The sequence below is a fragment of the Staurois parvus genome, unplaced genomic scaffold (assembly GCF_062004578.1).
Source record: "Staurois parvus isolate SC_StPar_1 unplaced genomic scaffold, SC_StPar_1.0 ptg000404l, whole genome shotgun sequence".
Taxonomy (NCBI): Eukaryota; Metazoa; Chordata; class Amphibia; order Anura; family Ranidae; genus Staurois; species Staurois parvus.
In genome coordinates, this window is record NW_028318200.1 from 15,193 (window position 1) to 38,710 (window position 23,518).

Consider the following 23,518-nt stretch of genomic DNA (forward strand, 5'->3'; position numbering starts at 1 on the left):
GGAGAGTGCAGCAGGGGAAGTGGAGTCAGTGGCTTGGATCCAGGTTTTGGTGACCACTAGGAGGTTCAGGGAGTGGGCGATAAAGATGTCATGGATGGCGGTGAGCTTGTTGCAAACCGATCGGGCATTCAGGAGTGCAACCGAGAGTGGAGGGATGGATGTGGGGAGGAGGGGGACAGGTATAAGGTTGAGGGGGTTGCGGCGGTTTGTGGGGGTAGGAGGGTGCCCAGTGGGTGAGTGAGGTGGTGAAGGACCAGGGTTTGGGGAAATATCCTCAGAGGTTAGGAGAAGAAGAAGTGTGAGGAAAGTAACATGGGAGCGGGATGTACACAAGCTCACATGCCTTCCAGGCCTGGTGTTTGGGTCAGCAGGAGAGTGAAGTATCAGCAGGAGGTGATGAGAGCAGTAGTAGGAAGATGGTAGCAGTGAGGGTGAGATGTACAAGTTTTGGGGTGGAGCAGAGGGGTAAAGAAGTGAGATTTTGGGAACACAAGATAGTGATATGAAAAGGAGGAGTAGAGGGGACATATTAAAAAGGTACTTGGAGTGGTACTCAGATTTGTAAGAGATGTTTCCCAGGGTGTTTGCTTGCAGTCTGTCCAGCATGCAGTAGAGTTTCTTGCTGTTGTTGTGTCTTCCTGCTGCTTGAGTTCTCCTGCTTTAGTTCAACTGCTGTGTTTAACTGCTTCTTCTTAGCACTCCATCAACGCAGCACTCACGCAATGCAGAACCCCCATCAGAGACTGTGCCCCCCCCCATCAGTGATCTCCCCCCATGAGCTGATCTAAACTTAGAGGGAGATGCTCAAATGAACATTCAACTCCATCCCAATTAGAAGCTGATAAGGATCACATGAATAGTGGGGGATGTTTCTCAGGAAACAGACTACAGTCATAAAACGGGTGCAGCTAGAGGTGAGAACTGGTCAACATATACACAAATATAAATACACTATTTGTTCTGAATTTAACAGGAATCAATGCGTTTCTTAGTTAAGAGTGGAGAGAGGTGCATTTACCCAGAGAAAAGCAGCAGGAATCAATCCCAGGCATCCCTGGGAACCGCTGTCACCACATGCATGGCCAAATCAGGGTTGGACTTCGCTTCCATTTATACTACTGATCATTTTACCTCTTTTGTACTCCTTTTTAATGCTTTATAACAATTGAAGTTATTTTTTTCTAATTCTTTTTTTGTTTTTTTTTAGGTGTTGGCAAGAGTAGTTTACTGCTAAGGTTTGCGGATAACACTTTTTCAGGTAATTTTGTGTATTTTATGATCACACTGTTGCAGCACTAGTTTGGGCATACTGCTCCTATAGCACGATCAGTGTGTGTTATGGCTTTTATGCCATATTCCTAGATTGTAAGCTCCAAGGAGCAGGGCCCTCGAACCCCTTGTGTATTTTTGTATTGCTACTGCACTGTCTTATGTATTGTCTCCCATTGTAATGTACAGCGCTGAGCAAACTGTTGGCGCTATATAAATACTGTGTAATAATAATAATATGCATTGGGGTTATGAGCCTGCCTTCTCTGCACTATACTAACACATACTGGATTCTCCCAAGTGCTCTAAATTTACTTATTTGATTTGTTTTGCTAAATGATTAGCAAGCTGGGTTTGACCACACATCTGTTGGTGTAGAAAGACAATTAAAATCTGAGTTAAAGTATAACTAAAGGCAAAACATTTTTTTTTAGTTTTGGATAGAATGGAGAGGGATCAGAACCCTTGTCAGTCTTTATTGCTGTCTGTGCAGCCATTGGGGAGATTCACCCTCTCTATTTGTCCTGTTTACCATTATCATTGAAAGTAAAAGAAAATCCCAAATTTTGTGTTGTCCCCAAAAAAGTAATAGAGTGGAAATCTTCCTATGGGGACACTAGTTCTGGGGATACAAGAGTTTCCCTTTGCAGGGATTTCCTCCCACTTCCTGTTTGTTTATGGGACACAGATGGTGAAAAAAAGTCTGACGGGTTAGAACCCTCCCTTACTCTATCCAAAAGGGGAATAAATTGCTTTTAGTTCTTCTTTAAAGGTTAAGTTCACCTTTTACAGAAAATATAGTACTAGTAAAGGTAAGAGGAGTAGTAATAGTAAGTCATTGATGAAATTATATGTTTTTGTATTGATGTCTGTCTTTTACATTTTTGTTTCACTAAATAAAAATTAATTTTAAAGATGGTTTGATTCATGCATTTCCTTGCACCTTAAAAATCCCAGTTTTTTAAATTGTTTTGTTTTCCAGAAAATAGCCTATGCAGTCAAAGGGCCCCAGTAGGTATTATAATTATGTGCAGCTCTATGTTCATTAATTTTATTGTCCTATCTGTAAGAACTTTGGGTACCTGTGGAAGCCTGACAGGAAAACTCCCAATTAGTATACACCACATCCTGAGCTTTTCGGATGTAAAACACTTTGATTTTTCACTCCTGTAATGCTAAGATTTCGTGTCCTAGCAGCCAGGCAGAACGTGGGAGTTGCTCATAGAAGGTTCAAATGGAAATTAATGTTTTACAAGGCTGCACCTTTTAAAATCTAATGGAGCCCCTTGACTGCATAGGATATTTTTCTTGAAAAGCAGCATTTTTTTTTTTTAATCCAGACTTGATACTATACAAAGTCCTGACCACTTACTTCTCTCCATTGCCATTGAGTAGGGAAGGAACCTCGGGTCATTCACAGCTGTGCTCTCTGCTATTAGCAAACTTAATACAGCCCACTGTTCGTGCTAATCCCTTCCTCGCTGAGTTCTGATGTGCAGAGGATTACCGTAGACCAGTGGTCTCCAAACTGCGGCCTGAGGGACAGATGTGGCCCTTTGCCAGCCTTTATCCGGCCCTTGGGGCTCTATTCTTCCCAATTTGTTCTTAACACTGACACCAACAGTGGGGTATAATTCCTCCAACCAACAGCAACGATATGGCACTCTTACTCCCACTAATATCAATGATAGGGCACCATTCCATTCACTGAAACCAATGACAGGGCACTATTCCTCCCAATGATAGCAATGATGGTGTTCTATTCTTCCCACTAATATCAATGATGTGGCACTATTCCATCCAGTGGAAACCAATGACAGGGCACTATTCCTCCCAATGATAGCAATGATGGTGTTCTATTCTTCCCACTAATATCAATGATCGGGCACTATTCCATCCAGTGGAAACCAATGACAGGGCACTATTCCTCCCAATGATAGCAATGATGGGGTGCTATTCTTCCCACTAATATCAATGATGTGGCACTATTCCATCCAGTGGAAACCAATGACAGGGCACTATTCCTCCCAATGATAGCAATGATGGGGTGCTATTCTTCCCACTAATATCAATGATGTGGCACTATTCCATCCAGTGGAAACCAATGACAGGGCACTATTCCTCCCAATGATAGCAATGATGGGGTGCTATTCTTCCCACTAATATCAATGATGTGACACTATTCCATCCAGTGGAAACCAATGACAGGGCACTATTCCTCCCAATGATAGCAATGATGGGGTGCTATTCTTCCCACTAATATCAATGATGGGGCACTATTCCATCCAGTGGAAACCAATAACAGGGCACTATTCCTCCCAATGATAGCAATGATGGGGTGCTATTCTTCCCACTAATATCAATGATGTGGCACTATTCCATCCACTGAAACTAATAACTGGGCACTATTCCTCCCACTGATAGCAGTGATGGGTCACTATTCATCCCAGTAATACTAATGACAGGGCACTATTCCTTCTACTGACCACAGGCACTATGCAACAGAACACCACACCTGAGGCATTGCTTACACTCCATCGATGCCCAGCCTTGGCCAAGTGTTTCTTGTTCTTCTTGGACAGATGTTTATTGCTTCCTGTGTGGTTCTCTAGAATTGTGAGGAAATTTGTGTCCAGAGCTGCTGATCCGCCCTGTGCACATGTAGCCACTTTGAATGTGTGTACAACCACGGTGTCTGTCATAGATGCCTGTTATTGATTTGTACAGGCTACTACCAGGTGCAGAAATACTCTGTAGTCTGTCGATGTGTGGCCTTCTGTACCCATGTACATAAAACCTTAATTGTATTTATACAGACTGTGAAGTGAGGCTTTCCTGTAAAATATTTTAAACAGTTTAAATAAAGTTCTAATATTTTCTATAACTGAGTGCTTTGTAATGCATTCCTTCTGTCAGTAAATTGCTCCCTAAAAAGTCCAAAAAAGCAGAATCCACAGCTGATTTTGAATGTACAAGCAAACCTAGTGGCAGTAGAAACTGAAATCAATTTGTAATAGTAAAGCACTGAAGAATGTTGCTTCTTTTTCTTTATAGGCAGCTACATCACAACAATTGGAGTAGACTTTAAAATCAGAACAGTGGAAATCAATGGGGAGAAAGTGAAACTGCAGATTTGGGATACTGCCGGGCAGGAGAGATTTCGCACAATAACATCAACGTAAGAATGTACAGGAAGTAATGTGTCCGGGTATTGTTTGGTGTTGGTCAGATGCTGTATCTCCGTTTGAAACACTGTTGCTGTTCTGTATGGGAAATGACACACTTCAAGAAGAAGCTAGTTTCAGCTCAGTTTACACATTTTTTGTTGGTCTCTTCACTGAAAAATTCACGTAGTAAATTTAGTTTATTTTTATCTTTTTAATAAACCACATTGGTGTTTCACTTGGCATGGTTGGCATTTAAATTGCATCAGAATTGTATAGTTATCAGAGCTTCAAATTTATTGAGAATATTTTAATACAAGTGTCTTAAAGTGTATAATATGTTTATTATCCGCATGATGCCTAATAACTGGTGTGCCATTTGAAATTTGAATGTTTAATTAACTGCTGGCTCTGGGCAACAAGACAGATGATATTAACCACTTCCAGACCGGACACTTTTACCCCCTTCCTGTCCAGGGCAATTTTCAGCTTTCAGCACTATCACACTTTGAATGCCAATTGCGCGGTCATGCAACACTGTACCCATATGAATTTTTTACCATTTTTTTGAGACAGATAAAGCTTTATTTTGGTGGTATTTATTCACCGCTAGGATTTTTTTTTTTTTTGCTATGTAAATAAAATAGTCCAAAAATTTTGAAAAAAAGTTTTATACAATTTTGCAAATAAATAATATTTCATCATAAATCTTAGCCAACAGTTATTCCGTTATCTTTTTAGTAAAAAATAAAAAATCCAAATTAGTTTATAACCAAAAATTATAATTTTTAAACATTTTTTTTACATTTTTATATTTTTTTTATATATTTTTTTTTTACATACTGTCACCCTAGCAGTACAGTGTCACCATGGTGACACTGTACTACTTGTGGGGGGTGATGAAGATTTTTTATTTTTTTTTACACTGATTGCTTTTACACCCATATAGGATGTAAAAGCAATCATTTCTCTTTCTCTCTGTCTGCATTCTTGCAGTTATTGAGAAGTACTGAGTGAGCTGTGATTGGTCACAGCTTGTCACATGGTACAAGGCTGCTGTGCATAGCCTTGTACCATGTGACCTCTGTGATCATTCACAGATTTCACACGTAGTAAGCAATGATGTCCCAAGTGACATTTTGCTTACTACTTTGCATGTGATCACTGATTGGCCAATCAGTGATCACATGATCGGGACCACGTACAGAGGTCCCGTCCGACGATCGGTGTTTCACTGTGTCCGGAGGACACAGCGGGCACCGGATCGCGGTGCTGTGCGCTCCCAGAGAGCGCACACAAGCAGGGTGTGGGGAGGCCGTTTATAAACGGCCACCCGACCCTGTACTGCCATCGTCCAGCCGTTTTATATACAACAGCCAGTCGGGAAGTGGTTAAAAACACATATATAGTTCTCTCCTTTCTGCTGTGTTGGCTACTTGTTTTCAACATGTGCATATCTTGCGCATTGTTCTTGGATCTGTGATATAAATGCCTTTTGCTTTTCCTTTTATTTGAATTCTGTGACATCATCCTAAAATGCTTCCTAGTTCTCTTCAGTAAAGCTAGGTTCACACTTGTGCGGGATATTGCCGCTGCAGGACCCACACAGAGAAATATAAGGAATGCAGGTGGGTGCCATTAAATCTAATGGCACACCACCCTTACTGGGAATCACATCCGCACGGGGAACTGCACTGTGCTTGCAGTTCCCATGCAGGCTGTGATTCCAAAAATGGTGCAGGGACCTTTTCCCTGTTTTACAGGAGGCAAGGCAGCCCATTCAAATGAATAGGCTGTCATGCCTGTGCAAACTGTGGCACGCAAAGCTGCACTTATGTGAACCTAGGGTGGGAGTAGGCAACCTGTGGCTCTCTAGTTGTTCTGGAACTACATTTCCCATGAGACATTGCAACATTACAAAACTGACAGTTACACCTATGACTTGCAGAGGCATGATGGAACTTGTAGTCCTGCAACAGCTGGAGAGCCGCATGTTGCCTACCCCTGACCTAGGGTCAATGGCCTGATAGAATTAACCATGTAGTCATTTTACTTTTAAGGCTCATGTCACTCTGCTTCACACTACTTGGGATGGCCATACACACATTTAAATATACAATCTCCCTTATATCTTCCAACAATTATGCAGTGCTGGACCTTTATAACTGGGTATATATTTAACAGATTCTTTAATTGTATAATTTGGTAAATCAAAAGTAGACTGCACAATCAGAATATCACATGTATGACCAGCTTTATGCAGATCATATACTTTAACACTATCAGACGCCTCCAATGGCTATTTCAATGCCTTTTTTTTTTTTTGGGTAATGGCTTTTTTCACAAAACTTGAGTTTCCATCAGCAATTCCTCAGCTGTTTTATAATCTTCTATTGCTAACATCTAGTCATCCAGTTAGTACACCATTATTTTTTTTTCTGCATAAACAAATCCCCAGCAAGTGCCATAAAATTCCTGTATGCGCATAGTAACATCTAGGTATCTTTCTCATATATGCAGGGCTTTTTTTCCCCTCAGAGAATAGGTGCAGGTGTGTATGGAATTGGATAATGATGATAGACCCCCTTAGCAACAATAGATCCTTTCCAACAACAATAGAACAAAATACACCTCATTGATTTGTTTCAGCAACAATACACCCCTGCTGGCAACAATAGATCTCCCAGCAGTCAGCATCAATAGACCAAAACATGAGATGCCCTCAACAACATCCCCCAACAGCAAGACCCCAGTGCAAAATAGATCCCCCACCAGCAACAATGGACCCCCCCCAGCAACACTACTCCCCCATGCTATAATAGATCCCCAGCAATCCTCATAAATCCCTCTAGCATACCCCCAGCCCCTTTGCCAATGCATACATTTTGTGCTGGAGGTGCCAGACCTACATTTCCCTAAGCTCCTATTGAAAAAAAGCCCTGCGTATATGTAAGATGAGGTATACGATTGGTACAACTCATTTCTATCATGTCATATTTATATTTTTTCTTGCAGATATTACAGAGGCACACACGGTGTTATTGTTGTTTATGACGTTACCAGTGCAGAATCCTTTGTCAATGTAAAAAGATGGTTACATGAAATAAATCAAAATTGTGACGATGTGTGTCGAATATTAGGTAAGCGTTCTCTGTGACGTTCTCACAAAATACAAGTCAGTTCCAATTGTTTCTTAACATAAGTTGTTTTTCTATGTACAGTGGGGAATAAGAATGATGATCCTGAGCGGAAAGTCGTGGAGACTGAAGACGCCCATAAATTTGCTGCACAGATGGACATACAACTGTTTGAGACTAGCGCCAAAGAAAATCTAAATGTTGAGGAGGTGTGTATTGGCTCTGCTTATACCATACTTGAGTTTTCTAGATTTGCTCTGTTCTTGAGTGGCTGGCCAGTCAAGCACACAACAAAGCATAGGCAAATGTAGGCAATCTTTTTGTCATATATTTTCTTTATTATAGTTAACCACTTCAGCTCCAGGAAGATTTTACCCCCTTCGTGACCGGGCCGTTTTTTTTTTTTTGTGCTATTTCACACTGTGCTACTTTAATTGTCAATTGCATGCTCATGCAACCCTGTATACAAATGAAATTTATAATTTTTTTTCCACACGAATAGAGCTTTATTTTGGTAGTATTTGATCACCACTGTTTTTTTTTACCGTATTTGCCGGCGTATAAGACGACTGGGCGTATAAGACGACCCCCCTACTTTTCCTGCTAAAATGTAGTGTTTGGGCTATACTCGCCGTATAAGACTACCCCTCTTCCAATGCACACCAGTGGGAGGAATAGTGCCCCATCATTGATGTCAGTGGGAGGAATAGTGCCCCATCATTGATGTCAGTGGGAGGAATAGTGCCCCATCATTGATGTCAGTGGGAGGAATAGTGCCCCATCATTGATGTCAGTGGGAGGAATAGTGCCCCATCATTGATGTCAGTGGGAGGAATAGTGCCCCATCATTGGTGTCAGTGGGAGGAATAGTGCCCCATCATTGGTGTCAGTGGGAGGAATAGTGCCCCATCATTGGTGTCAGTGGGAGGAATAGTGCCCCATCATTGGTATCAGTGGAAGGAATAGTGCCCCATCATTGGTATCAGTGGGAGGAATAGTGCCCCATCATTGGTATCAGTGGGAGAAATAGTGCCCCATCATTGATGTCAGTGGGAGGAATAGTGCCCCATCATTGGTATTAGTGGCAGGAATAGTGCCCCATCATTGGTATTAGTGGCAGGAATAGTGCCCCATCATTGGCATTAGTGGCAGGAATAGTGCCCTATCATTAGTATCAGTGGAGGAATAGTGCTCCATCATTGGTGTCAGTGGGAGGAATAGTGCCCCATCATTGGTATCAGTGGCAGGAATAGTGCCCCATCATTGGTATCAGTGGGAGGAATAGTGCCCCATCATTGGTATCAGTGGGGGGAATAGGTGCCCCATCATTGGTATCAGTGGCAGGAATAGTGCCCCATCATTGGTGTCAGTGGGAGGAATAGTGCCCCATCATTGATGTCAGTGGGAGGAATAGTGTCCCATCATTGGTGTCAGTGAGGGGTGGAATAGTGCCCCATCATTGGTGTCAGTGGGGGGTGGAATAGTGCCCCATCGTTGGTGTCAGTGGGGGGGGGGGGGAATAGTGCCCCATCGTTGGTGTCAGTGGGGGGGAGGAATAGTGCCCCATCGTTGGTGTCAGTGGGAGGAATAGTGCCCCATCGTTGGTATCAGTGGGAGGAATAGTGCCCCAGTGTATCAGTGACACCAATGATGGGGCACTATTCCTCCCACTGAGACTTGCTGACCCTGTTCTCGTATGGTGCTGCTGCAGCCAGCATATGTGGTTGCAGCAGCACCTCTACACAGAACACTTACCTGCTGCTCCGGCACTCAATTTTCGCGGGGCCGCTCGGCTCCGCCCCCTCGCCGGTGATTGGCCGCCTGTGTGCCTTTCCTGAGCTACAGTTCTGGCGGCCAATCACCGGTGAGGAGGCGGAGCCGAGCAGCCGCACGAACATCCAGTGGCCGAACTGAAGGAGACGCCGCGCTTCCTGGACCGGATCGTCGTGGAACTGGATCCAGGTAAGAGACATCAGCCCCTGCAAACCCCTGTACTTAATGCCGCAGCCCTCCTAACATATGTACCGGCGTATAAGACGACCCCCGACTTTTGAGAAGATTTTCAAGGGTCAAAAAGTCGTCTTATACGCCGGCAAATACGGTAATTCTATAAATAAAAGACTGAAAATTGTGAAAATCTAGCCCATAAAAAAAAAATCTAATTTCTTCATTAACTATAGACCAGAATGTATTCTGCTACATGTCTTTGGTCAACAAATCTCAATAAATGTATATTATTTAGTTTGTAACTAAGTTAGTCCCAATATGTTATAGCATCCACAAACTATGGGATATATAATTTAAAACTGATCAATCCTGACGGCCAATTTCATTTCTTAAAACTCTTAAAATGTCAGGGCAGTACAAATATCCCCCAAATGACCCCATTTTGGAAAGTAGGCCGGTGTTTAGTAAGAAGTAGTTTTTAAAAAAAAAAAAATTTTTTTCACATACTGTTACTGGCACAATACAGCGTCATGATATTACTGGTGTGACGGTGATCAGGGACACTGGTGACAGTATGTAAAAAAAAAAAGGAATAAACAATTTTTTATTCAATATTTAAAATGTTCTTTTATGCTAAACATTTTTTTTTTATTTTTTACAAGATACTTTCATCAGAGTAGTTCAGTGTTGCCATAGTAACATTGTACTACTCTGGGGGGTGATCAGGGATATTTTGATATTTTTGTATTTTATTTTTTTTACTCTTTGCTGGTATAATGAAGTTCATTGTACCAGCAATGCTTTGAATTGTCATGAATGGGTTACATTCATGACAGCTGTGAATACTATTGATCTCTGATTGGCTACAGCTAATCACATGGTACAGGGTGCTGTGATTGTCCCAGGTACCATGTGATAGCTGCGAGCCAATCGCAGCTCTCTAGTAAAGCTGTTATAAATCATATTGATTAATAACAGCTTTGTTGACCTTGTGATCATGTAATCACATGATCTCAGGTCCAGAGTATCGGGATCCACATTCTACTGTGTCCAATGGACACCGCAGTCGCAGGCAGAATCGCCTACGGGTACGTCGCTTTGCCTCTGCATGCTACTCCCTGCAGTAAAAGGACTTGGGTTGTCGGAATGTGGTTCTAAAGGCAAAGTGTTTCTTACCTTACTGCAATAGTGTCCAACCTTTTGACTTTCCTGGGCCACATAAGAAGAGGAATTGTCTTTGGCCACACATAAAATACACTAAAAATAAGAATAGCTGACAGAAAAAGTCGGGTAGATTACAAGTTAATGATCACTGATAAAGACAATGTACCTAATGAGTAATAAAACTTCATTTTTGTATTTTATTTTTATTTTAAAAAAGTAAAAGGAGGACATCATAAAACTAGTGCGATATTTAACACTGGTTTTGATAAATTAACCTTTAATTATCTGATTTGATGGAAGTAGTAGCAATTCTCATTGAATTCTCAAAGGTGCTCTTCAGATATTTTGATTCTAATTTTGTCCTTTGTGTGCTTCATCCTGACTGTTGATGACATGAATAAGGTGTGATTGTGAAGTTGGATATTTTTCTTTGGGAAGATAAAACTTATCCAGTAACTGTCAAATTTTTCTTTGGCTGGATGTGTTTGGTAAATGTACACATTTAAAAAAAAAATTAAAGTAAGTTTACAATTTTTGTGCTGGTCCACATTCATTGCTGTCATGGGCCACAGGTTGGACGCCCCTACCTTAATGCATGCTCTGCATTAAGGTAAAAAACTTTCAAATTCCTGTGCTGCGCTCACCCTTCTTCCCGTAGGCTCCTGCTGTTGTCAGTCAAATCCTGTGGGGGACATGGCTGCACACAGCCTAGCTCGGGAGTGCCCCCTCAGCAGCCACCTTGCTATGAGGGCACTCGGAGAAAAGGTGATGCTGAGAGAGGGCTGGCAGGGAACTCCAGAAGAGGAGGTAAGGGGCCACTCTATGCAATACCATTCTGCAGAGCAGGTAAGTACAACTTGTTTATAGTATTATAAAAAAAAAAAAGCTTTACAACCACTTAAGACAAAAAATACAATGTGAAAAAAATGTTTAGGTTAAATATGAAAGTGATGTATTTTAATTTTAAGTCAGTAGGCTCCCTTAAAAAATGTTTACCAGGCAATCCTTTACTGCTTTGCTGAAAAAATGCCTGTTTACAAAAGCATAGTTTTCAGTGGAGCAGAACAGAGCTGAGACCCATTTCTGCTCCCTGCTTGGTCATACGGCTCAGTAGAGCTTGTCAGAAGAGCAGCTTCTGATTTGTATATAAATGCTGAAAGATTCTGTTTAGGTAGTAGAAAACATCCATTCAAAAAACAAATTTAAACAAAAGTAAAATACAAAAAGCCCAAAGCATCATAGTATCCCATGAATGGCTATAGAAAACCGTTGCTGAGTTTAATTATTACCTACAAGTTAATTAACCATTTGAGCTTGAGCGAAATACCCATACGTTGCTGGACTCTCGGTAGTTATACCGGATGATGCCGTTTTTTTTAGAGCCGGCGATTGATTCTCTTGTCATAGCAATCGAATCAGCTAACTAGCCACTCGATCACTATTACAAGCAGCGGGAGGGGATGTACCCCCCCCCCCCTTTCTGCTGCTTGTTCGGGATAATCCGTCTGACGAGGAGACCTGAGTAACCAGCCAGTAGGTTGCAGAGCCAAGCAAAGCTGGAATCGCCTTTGATCGCCAGGTAGGGGAGCCGAACGAAGTCGGGATTGGCTCTTTACTATGGTAACCCAGAAGCGGTCACTTGTCATCACTTCTGGTTTACCCAGATGTCAATGGTGCCATTTTTAAAAACTCAAAAGCATTTGAAAACACCAATGTGAAATGCTTTTAAGTGTAGAGGAAGGATTGGGATCTTATTGACCCTCAGATTCCTCCATAAAGAGTACCTGTCACAGGTTTATTGCTGTCATGGGGATGTTTACACTCCTTGTGACAGCAATAAACGTGATTTTACAAAATTATAGCAACAGTGTAAAAATAAATAAAAATTAAAGTGCCTCCACCCCCTATGCTCGCTTGCAAAGGCGAGCGCACGCGTCAGTTCTGCACGCTCGCAAGAGTCGTCCCCCACATGTGAGCTATCACTGCGATCATGGACAGTAATTCTAGCACTAGACTTCCTCTATAAGTGCCTGTTCACATATATGCGGATTAGATGCGGTTTGAACTGCATGCAATCTGCATGACATGTGAAATAGCATTTCTTCCTATGGTGCCTATTCACATATATCTCATACACGGCCTGTTCTGAACCAGTGCTGTTTTAAAAAGAGTCCTGTTTGATTTCTAAGCAGTGCGGTCTGGTTCAGGTGTAGGTTACAGGCTATTGACTTCTAAGGGAACCATTTCTAAACCACATATGTGTGAACAAGATAAGATCCTGAGCTAATCCTGTTCTGAACCTGATGTGAACCTGTGAACAGCTACTGTATCGATAAGCTGTGAAACCTGAGCTTCAATCTGCAACGCATGTGTGAATCAGCTCTATATCCAAAGTGATAATCTATAAAAGGCTTTTAAGGCATTGACTATGGATAGTAAACTTTGTTGCACAGGCAGGTACAATTTTAAAGCGTGATATGTTTGGCATCTGTTTACTTGGCGTAACATCTTTCATGTTATGAAAAAAAAATTGGTCATTTACTGGTTTTTTTTTTTCTCAAAATGCAAAAAAGTAAAAACATTTTTTCCCAAAAAATTGCGTTCGAAAAGCATCTATCTACCGAAGTGCGTACACCCCTCACTTTTTTGTAAATATTTTATTCTATCTTTTCATGTGACAACACTGAAGAAATGACACTTTGCTACAATGTAAAGTAGTGAATGTACAGCTTGTATAACATGTAAATTTGTTGCCTTCAAAATAATTCAACACACAGCCATTAATGTCTAATCCGCTGGCAACAAAAGTGAGTACACCCCTAAGTGAAAATGTCCAAATTGGGCCCAAAGTGTCAATATTTTGTGTGGCCACCATTATTTTCCAGCACTGCCTTAACCCTCTTGGGCATGGAGTTCACCAGAGCTTCACAGGTTGTCACTGGAGTTCTCTTCCACTCCTCCATGATGACATCATGGAGCTGGTGGATGTCAGAGACCTTGCTCTCCTCTACCTTCCGTCTGAGGATGCCCCACAGATGCTCAATAGGGTTTAGGTCTGGAGACATGCTTGGCCAGTTCATCACCTTTACCCTCAGCTTCTTTAGCAAGGCAGTGGTCATCTTGGAGGTGTGTTTGGGGTCGTTATGTTGGAATACTGCCCTGCAGCCCAGTCTCCAAAGGGAGGGGATCATGCTCTGCTTCAGTATGTCATAGTACAAGTTGGCCTTCATGGTTCCCTTAAATGAACTGTAGCTCCCCAGTGCCAGCAGCCCTCATGCAGCCCTAGACTATGACACTCCCACCACCATGCTTGACTGTAGGCAAGACACACATGTCTTTGTACCCCTCACCTGGTTGCCGCCACACACGCTTAACACCATCTGAACCAAATCAGTTTATCTTGGTCTCATCAGACCACAGGATATGGTTCCAGTAATCCATGTCCTTAGTCTGCTTGTCTTCAGCAAACTGTCTGCGGGCTTTCTTGTGCATCATCTTTAGAAGAGGCTTCCTTCTGGGACGACAGCCATGCAGACCAATTTAATGCAGTGTACGGCGTATGGTCTGAGCAGTGACAGGCTGACCCCTCACCCCTTCAACCTCTGCAGCAATGCTGGAAGCACTCATATGTCTATTTCACAAAGACAACCTCTGGATATGACGCTGAGCATGTGCATTCTACTTCTTTGGTCGACCATGGCAAAGCCTATTCTGAGTGGAACCTGTCCTGTTAAACCGCTGTATGGTCTTGGCCACTGTTGTGCAGCTCAGTTTCAGGGTCTTGACAATCTTCTTATAGCCTAGGCCATCTTTATGTAGAGCAACAATTCTTTTTTTTCATATCCCCAGAGAGTTCTTTGCCGTGAGGTGCCATGTTGAACCAGTATGAGAGAGTATGTTAAACAAGCTGTACACTCACTACTTTATATTGTAGCAAAGTGTCATTTCTTCAGTGTTGTTACATGAAAAGATAGAATAAAATATTTACAAAAGTGTGTGTGTTTTAAGAAATTTTCTAGAAAAAAATATTGATTGTAACATGTAAACAAAAATAGCTTGTTCTTCAAGTGGTTATTGGATTAAAGAGAATTTACAGCTTGTTTTTAGGTTTCAATGACTTTCAGGTTCAGTGCTGTCAGATCCTGGTTGACTTTAGGGTGACTGGGCAAGTTGCAGACCAGGGGCTTTCTGTCCCAGATCTGCTTGAAGTGGGTATGGGTGGCATTGTGGGTCTAACAGGCTCATATCCTCTTTTTAAAGCAGGAAAATATTTACAAAATATTAAAATAAAAACATTTTAATGACCCCTTCCATGTTCACATACATAATATACACACACCTTGGGATGCACATGCAGATTACACCACACTAGGCTATCCCTGCACACACCAGAATGAGAGCAGTATATCATGCACCATCATTTAGGGTAACACTGGATTGATGTGCGGAAAAGCTTTAGTGTATCGCCTTAAAGACCAATTTGTTTTTTTGCTGCATGCAGTGTTTGGTAAATATTCAACACAGACATTTAACAATTGTGTAAAAAAAAAAATAGGAATAATTGGTTTGGCAGCACAAGGTTTAAGATGTCAAAATGTAGTTTTATTTTTTTTATTAAACCTAGGAAGCTGATTTATTTAACAAATGTTTATTTTGAGTTTACGTGCCTTTTTGTTTTTTTTGTGTTTGTGGTGGGAAGGATTCGCTGTGTATACCACATGCTTAACTTTAATGGCACCATATTCAGGTAAAATAACACTATAGAACAGAGATGGGCAATTCATTTTCCAAGGGGACACATGAGAAACTTGGACTATTGTGGAGGGTTGAACTTAATTCTGCTCAATATTAATCTTGGACCTGGGAGGGTCCATGAAAAGAGATCTCTCAGATAGTTGGTGGGTGGTAAAACTGGGCGGCTGGGTACAAAATAAACAGCAGCATCTTATTTTCACTCCATTGTGAGCAGGGCATTGTTCTTTCAGAAAGCTTCTGTGTATGTTTTTAGGTAAAGATTTCATAGCTGTAGTTTTTCTTGGCCTCAGCCAAGTTATGTCTTGACCAGGAGTTATTTCTCCTGTGACCAGCATCTCTGTGGGAAAGTAATTTAGAACTGTACCCAATTTGCAGATTTGTTAGAAGCAATACACAAACCCAAATCGATGAGTGGGATAGGAGGTTTGACAAATACACCACAGGGATTTCCACGCAAAGGTAATTTAATTGCAGATCACTGGAGAAATCAAGAATACATCTTTGAATAGGAAGATCTGATTGTTTATAAATAAACACAGAGGCTGCCTTCTCTCATACTGCTATGCATGCTTATAAACCACAGTTGTTTAGATTTTGGTTGGATTATCAAGCAAAGAATATAGGAGCTGCCAATTGCACCTGTTTTTAAAAGGGCCAAGCTTAAGGTGTGTCATACTTCCTTCATTATCTGGTGAGTCACTGACCCAGAACAAGCATTAGCAGGTGACATGACAACCGATAAGCTCACACTTGTTCCAGCTCAGTTATTTGCCACATAATGAAAGAATGATCAGAATAGTCGAAGACCATGTACCTTCCAAGAGCTAAGTGGCAATGGCAGCCTTTCTGTATGGACATGTACTGCAGTAAAATGGCAGGTAATCATCAAGTTTTTCCTGAAATTATAATATTTTGCTTGTAAAGCTCACAACACCCTTTGTTTGCCTTTACAGATGTTTAACTGCATTACTGAGCTAGTTCTCCGAGCAAAGAAAGAAAACTTGGCAAAGCAACAACAGCAGCAACAGAATGACGTGGTGAAATTAACCAAAAACAGTAAAAGGAAAAAGCGATGCTGCTAGGTGCAGGCACAGCACACAGAGGCTGCTCTTAATCCGAACATTCGTTCCTGGAATGAAGAGTAACTGTGCCATGGGCAGTGCCCAGCTTTCAGGGGTTGGGGCATTTTCTCAGTTCTGTGCTGTTAATTTAAGAATTTCTCAAGGTTTTCTATTGAAAGGCGCTGACACCTTTTTATTGCTGTGCCAACAAGGTGTTGTGGATCCTTGTCATCCCCTTGTCACCCCTGCTCTTCTGGAGCGTCTGCTAGGAAAGGACAGTTGCAGTGCCTACCCCTTGGACTGATTAACAAGAGTCTGTACATACTGTATATTGCGTTAACCAGCCTCGCCTCCCTCATTTTGCTTTGGCTTTCACCTTACGATTGCCAAACTGTCGTAATGCGCAAATATAAACTGATCACATTTTTAAAGATTTAGGACAGTTGGCATCTTTAACATTGCGCCTGGTGTCTGTCCTGCCTTCTAGGGTAAGAATCACTAGGCCTTGCTGTTATTTTGCTTCCCTGCTGTTTAGTTTTTTTGTTTTGTTTTTTTTTGTTTTTGTCAATATTTAAAACCATGCTAAAGAAAACCAAGCATCTATTACATTGACCAGAGCAGGACTTGCGACTACAAAGTAATTTTGTTTTTAATGAAAATCTGGATGGATCCTGAACTGTTAGCAGTTGTTTGTTACAATCTCTATCTCAAAAAAAATATTGTGAATTTAACAAATTATGTGGGTAAAAAAACTCTGCCAAATTTTTGTACCATCTTCATAAATAGGATCGAAGTTAATAAAAAAAAAAAAAAAAAAGTGAAATATGGGTCCTGAATTTAAAAGAAAACAGGCAGTTGTCTTGTGATGTCAATGCATGAAATAGAAGGGTTTACTCTGGACTGGTTGTGTTCATATGGGCATTAAAGAACCAATAAACCCAGAATAGAAGTGATACTTTCCTAGAAAATCTTTTGACAGATTTCAGAAATATACACTTTAATGTGATTTTTGCCTAGAAGTGGATACATTCCAGAAGCTATATGTCCAACTTTCTGTGATCATTAACAGAGGGACACAGCAGGCCTATTCTGGCTTCATATATCTGCTACCTGTGGGGGTTAAGCACCAAACATTTTTAAGCTGCATCTTTTCATAATAGTAGCACAATTCTAGGCTGCAAGTTCTAACTTCAATCTCTTGAAAAGCTATGGTCACTGAAGAATCTTCATCATAAAACACTTCTGCCATGACTGATGCCAGGCCCCCATTATGGTTTGCTCTCTCTGGACCACTATGTCACCACAGGACCCATTAATGATGCAGGAGGAACCACAGCAGGGTACCAGGCATTGACATATGTAGAAGTATGATTGAAGTATCTTTAGGCGCTCTAGCTGTGGAACAAACATTAGAACTCATTGCCCACCAAAGAGGAATTCATATTTTTATTAAAAAAAGATATTAAGGCTAGCAAGTTACTTCATTAATTGATTGTAGGAACTGAAACTCTGACTATCTCTTGATTTGTGCATTCAGCTGTCAATCACTGGTTACACCTGCAGCAAAGGTGAGATAATAAACAGATATTGAAAATCTGTGAGGTTAGAAATCTAACAACTGCCTCTGTGACTAAGCATCTTGTGTGTGTGAAAGCAGTCTGGTTTCACATCTAGATGGCAACTGCTGTCCTATACCCCAAATCTTTAATATAGTCCATCTCAGTGAAACCACCTACTGTTTCAGTTGGACCTACAGTTGGTTGGACCCACCGCTGATTTGTAAGGGTGCAAGCTGTAGAGCTTTTCTGTTGTTCCGGGCTTCACTAGTTAATGAGTCACTAATGTGAAATATGCACCCAGGGAAGTGTACCCTTCTGTCAGTAACCTTTTCTGGTTAGTGACTCGCTTGGTAGTGAAACCAGGATGATATTTCCTGGAGGCTGCAGCTTTAGAGCCAACTCAGCAATGGCAGCTACCTTATGTCTGTTCTCACGTGTTCCATTAAATTTTGTTCTGGAATTTCTCAGTCTGTGTCAGCGTAATTTTTAGGCAAAATGATTAAATGGATTGAATCTACTTTTGAATAACTGAATAAAATACAGATGTGTAGGGAAATGGCCATCTTTAGAATACCACATTTCTTTTGGATTGGCTCTGATATAGTGGCAAATTATTATATTTATCTGTGAATGACTGTGTATTTGCATATGTAGTTAAAACGCAAGCTGCGTCCAAAACTTGGTGGTGGTCAGTAAGGGACTGAAAGTGTTACTAAACCCACAACAGTAAAATCAGTCTGTATATGCAGTAAAGCATGCTTGTTCTACCCACTGTGAAGCCTAAGGGGTTAATCCTCCACATTATGTTAAAAAAAAAAATGTATCCTCTCTTCTCTGATCTTCTACTGTCCCCAATCCATCTGCTGATAGTACAGAGCTCTAGGAGTCACTCTGCACATGCTCAGTTTAGTGGGTATTGCTAGAGAGGGTTTTGTTTTTTTTCCTCCTTTGGGAGAATGCATGTGATCAGCACAGGGTTGATCAGCACTGTCCAGAGAGAGAGAGTGTCAGGGGTCATGCAGCCTCATAGGACAGTCAGAGCAGAATGAAAACTCCTACAAGCTTTAACCAGTGCTCAGCTGGACACTATTATTATTTCGATTAGAGTTACTTATATAGCAACGTCAGTTTACTGAACGCTTTACATATATTGTACAATCACATCAGTCCCTGCCCTCAAGGGGTGTAAAATCTAAGGTTCCTAACCTACATTCATACATACACATACTAGGGCCAATTTAGACAGGAGGCAATGAATCTATCAGCATGTCTTTGGAGTGTTAGAGGAAACCGGAGTACCCAGAGGAAACCCATGTAAGTACAGGGAGAACATGCAAACACCAGGCAGGTGGTGCCATGGTTGGGATTCGAACCAATCCCAACTCTAGTACTGCCAGGCGGAAATGCTAACTATTTAGCCAGTGTGCTGAGAAGTCACAAGACTGCTGTATATTGCTGATGAGAAAAGGTATTTAGCTGTTTATATTTACTACAATATTTGTATTTCCATGTTGTGTGTACTGTGGGAGACCAGATATAGTGAATGCAGGGTCCTGGGTTTAGTAACACATTACATCTCTACCCACTTTGTACATGGCCATAAGCAATATGTCCTATCAAAGTTTGTCTCCACATTATTTGATCTACATCATGTCTGCAGATGGACAGAGCTTAGAGTTTCTTTTGATTTCCTACTGGAGCTCCCACAATCTACAAGAAACCAGCTTTGTAAATCCATGCAAAACTGAAAAGAAAAATAAACATTGTGGGTGCAGCTGGCCTTTTCCAGACCCTTGCAGAAAATGACATCAAAGGTAAGCACAAGAAACATGGAAAATCATAGAAATATTTTATTCCAGAATTTACAATAAAAAGCATAATTTGTACTAAAATATGACATTTTATATCTGTTTACGTTATAAAAGAAAACTGTATGCAATATAAAAACTCTGCTTCTTCTATATACATAGAGCATTTCTCAATACTTGAGCTGTAAGGTAGGGTTAGGGGCAGTTCCTCTGCTGTGCTCTGTCTGGAAGACCAGAGGTAGGGAGTCTATTCCTTGGAATGAGAGCAGCTCAGGACCTGTCTACAACAGTTATACCTGCTAAATTCATTTTATCAAGGAAGCTGTGAAGTGAATACAAACGGATGGCTCTAAAAGTGCAAGGTGTTCTCTATGGATAAAATCCAGTGAACAAAGCGTTTTTCTACAAAATAGAAAACTCATCTAAAAGGAAAATAAAGTATGAATACTGCTTAGCCCCAAAGGCTAATACTTTTAGTGGTTATTACATACCAAGGAGGCTGCTTGCCTGGCTGTAAATTTTACTACGAATTTGCTCACTTAGATGGCTTTAGGGATCATCAATGGTGATACTTTTTAAATCCCCTCAGAATAAATTTACCCAAAACAAATGATTCGTAAAACATCAACTGTGATACAGTTGCAGTTAAGCTTTTGTTTTCTTTAGAAACGAAAAGAGGCTTCTCCCTTCAGAACCAATGGGCTCTTCTCCTGGCCGCTCTGTGCGATTCAGAGTGCTAACCTTGCCACAGTGCTTAACGTGGCGGCCCCTGGAGAAGGAATACACAGACTGGCTCCATTCCTTCTGGTGTTTGTCCATCAGTTGCTGGTCAATGACTCTGTGCATGTCATCCTGTTATAAAAGGAAAAAATTTTGCAGTTAATGTGGTCATGTACTGACTGAATTCACACAAGTGAAAACTGGCAATTGCAAGACAAGGCAAATGGGATGTACCAAGAAATATGTTTTATGCACAGGCTAAATGAGCAATGCAGGAGTAGTGGGAGATGACTACAGCAGTAAAGAATTGGTTAGAACAACACGTGCCATAACTAAAGCACCCAAAATCTATTAATCTTTATCAAAGAAGACCGTGGATTCAGCATTAATTTACCTTCTGTTGATGCAGTGAGACTATACAACAGCCCCCACCACTACAAGGGATCTTTTTAGCAGCAGCTGCACATAATATGCAGCACTATCATATATGTTTGTTAGCCCTAGCATAATTCTGTGGCTGCAGTTAGAGCGTAAAACACTTGCCTGTGGTGTTCTTTTCCAGTGGTGCCTCAAGACCAAATGTGGCAGCTTAATCAGCACTTCCAGTAATGCCTGAATATCACGTGATACAACTTAAAGAATACTTCTTTGCAGGGCTTAACAAATCCCAGGCACCAGGTTAACATGGTGACTAGAAATTGCGTCCTGGGTTCACACACTGGCTCCCATTGACTTCAATGCAATATTGCAGCCCCTTTCGCCTTCAATGCAAAATGCCTCCCATTGACTTCAGTGCAAAAACTCCTGTCAATAGCAATCCTACGTGATCACTAATTTCCACCTGCCACTCTACTCTATTGCTTGCAGGTCTGGAACGCACTGCTAAAAACTCGCACAGGACCCTTTTTGTAATGACACTAAAAACATAATGCACGGGGAACACATCTGTGTGAACCACCTCAATAGGAACACATATCTAGCCTGTCATGCGAATTTCTGAGTTTGAAATCGCATGTGTGAACGCGGGTGGCTCCATTCACATCTAGGCATTTTGGGATTGTGGGAGAATCGCTGCGATCACAAAACACAGGTTCAGGTGCCATTATTTTCAGAGGCACCTAAAATGTGGTGCGGCTTTGCCATGCCGCAAATTGCATCAAGTGAAGCCAAAGGTTGCCGTGCCCTGAGTGCTGACCATCCACACTACGTTAAAAAAAAAAAAAAAAAACCTGGCTCCTAGATTCAAAGCAAATTTTTCAAGCCTGCTCCAAAAATTTAAGACCAGCCACCTGCTATGTCCTGTGGACAGGCAGAGCGACATACCCATCATACCCCCCGCTTTTCATGAATGTGGATCCCGGTAAATGGGAACCAGTGGCCCTACATGATCAGAATGACAGTAAAGCTGTTGTGAATCAATCTGATTCATGACAGCGTTGCTTCCCTCCTAGTATTTTGAACTGTCATGAACTTAACCCATTCATGACCGCTCAAAGCAAGCGTTGCATTGCAGGAACAATAATCTTTATTGCTCCTGCAAAGCAAAGTGTAAAAAAAAAAAATCCCTGATCACCCCCAGAGTAGTACAATGTTACTACTGAACTACTCTGATGAAAGTATTTTTAAAAACAAAATGATAAACAATGTTAAAGTACATTGAGTTTTTTTTGTCTCCTTGCCAACTGCCCGCCCACAATATGCAGACGAGTGGCAGCTCTGAAAGCAACGTCCCCTTATGCTGCTTTCTATTTCCTGGTGTGAGCGCACATGCGTGTAGCCCCCATGAACATGACACTGAGTAAAAGCACTATATTTTACACAAGTTAGATCAGCACATTTAACCCTTTGATTGCCCCTATTAACCCTTTGATCACCCCATCACCCAGCCAGTGCCATTATTATAGTACCAGTATATAGAACTTTCACAGATCATTGTTATTACTGCCACTAGCGACATTAGATCGCATCTGGGTCAATTAACGCCCTTCCCAGCCAGGGTCAGCTAGCATTAGATTGCCCACACTATCGCACTCACACTATAGGTCGCTGATCACCGCCATTACTAGTATAGTGTTTGTACGGATCATTATATTGATCACGAACAGAACTATACTAGTGCCTCCTTTGTGTAGTGTCCCCAAAAATTCAGTGTTAGCAGGATCAGCCCTGTTTGCTGCCAGCACTAGTGTTTAGCCCCTCCGCTGTTTTTCACGGAAGAATCGATTGTGGTCCAAAGGAATTTATACGCACAACAATACATTGCCGCCCACCCAAATTCAGCTCTTGCCAGACAATTCGCATGGAAACCTACCACTTTTTCTAAATTTAAAACTTTTTTTGGGCCTAAACCTCAGCATGGGCATTACAAAAAAGAATGAATTGCGGTCATATTGGTCCACAGACCCGATTCATCATATGCCCATGTTCTCTGCTGTTACATATATGCCTAACAAGGACCAGCAATGTACTGGTACTTGGCTGGACTTTGGGTGGTTATACCAGGATGATGCCTGCAGCTACAGGCATCATCCTGGTATTGTTTCATGTAAAAGCAATCCTAGTGACTAATTAGCTGCTGGATGACTTAATAAGCTGTGGGAAAGGGGTTCAAAGTAATTTTCTAGCAAAAAAAACTTGTTATTACGTAAACAAAAAGTGTCAGAAAAGGCTTGGTCTTCATTTGGTTAGAACAGTGGGTGATGTGTGGCATAAGCTTATAATGTTTGGCCCTAAAATGCCAGGATAGTAGAAGCAACCCCCAAATGACTTTTCAGAAAGCAGACACTCCAATGTATTTGCTAAGGGGCACAGTGAGTATTTTGCAGATGTCATTTGTTGCAACAAGTTTTTGGAAAATGAAGAAAGAAAATGAAAAATTTATTTTTTTCATTTCTTTTTAAAAACCCTGTAACAAAACATATCTGCAAAATACCA

General features: G+C 41.3%; 2 protein-coding genes across 3 annotated transcripts in view; one reads left to right on the forward strand and one right to left on the reverse strand.

Annotated features, from left to right (window-relative positions):
* Positions 1–1,207: 1,207 nt before the first annotated feature.
* LOC149455082 (ras-related protein Rab-35) lies at positions 1,208–18,523 on the forward strand (the record flags this gene model as incomplete). The annotated part of the gene is made up of 5 exons (XM_089686648.1): positions 1,208–1,258; positions 4,324–4,447; positions 7,449–7,573; positions 7,655–7,779; positions 16,390–18,523. Coding segments are annotated over 5 exons (554 nt in total), but the record flags the coding sequence as incomplete, so codon positions are not given.
* A 1,361-nt stretch (positions 18,524–19,884) lies between these two features.
* LOC149455083 (BICD family-like cargo adapter 1) overlaps positions 19,885–23,518 on the reverse strand; it is a 136,754-nt gene continuing 133,120 nt past the window's right edge. Inside the window, exon 10 of one of the 2 annotated variants that reach the window (XM_089686649.1) lies at positions 19,885–20,716. In XM_089686649.1, the coding sequence (XP_089542775.1) occupies positions 20,510–20,716 (207 nt within the window). In that variant the 3' untranslated portion in view covers positions 19,885–20,509. The remainder of the gene's footprint in view (positions 20,717–23,518) is intronic. The other variant, XR_016314102.1, reaches the window with a different exon arrangement.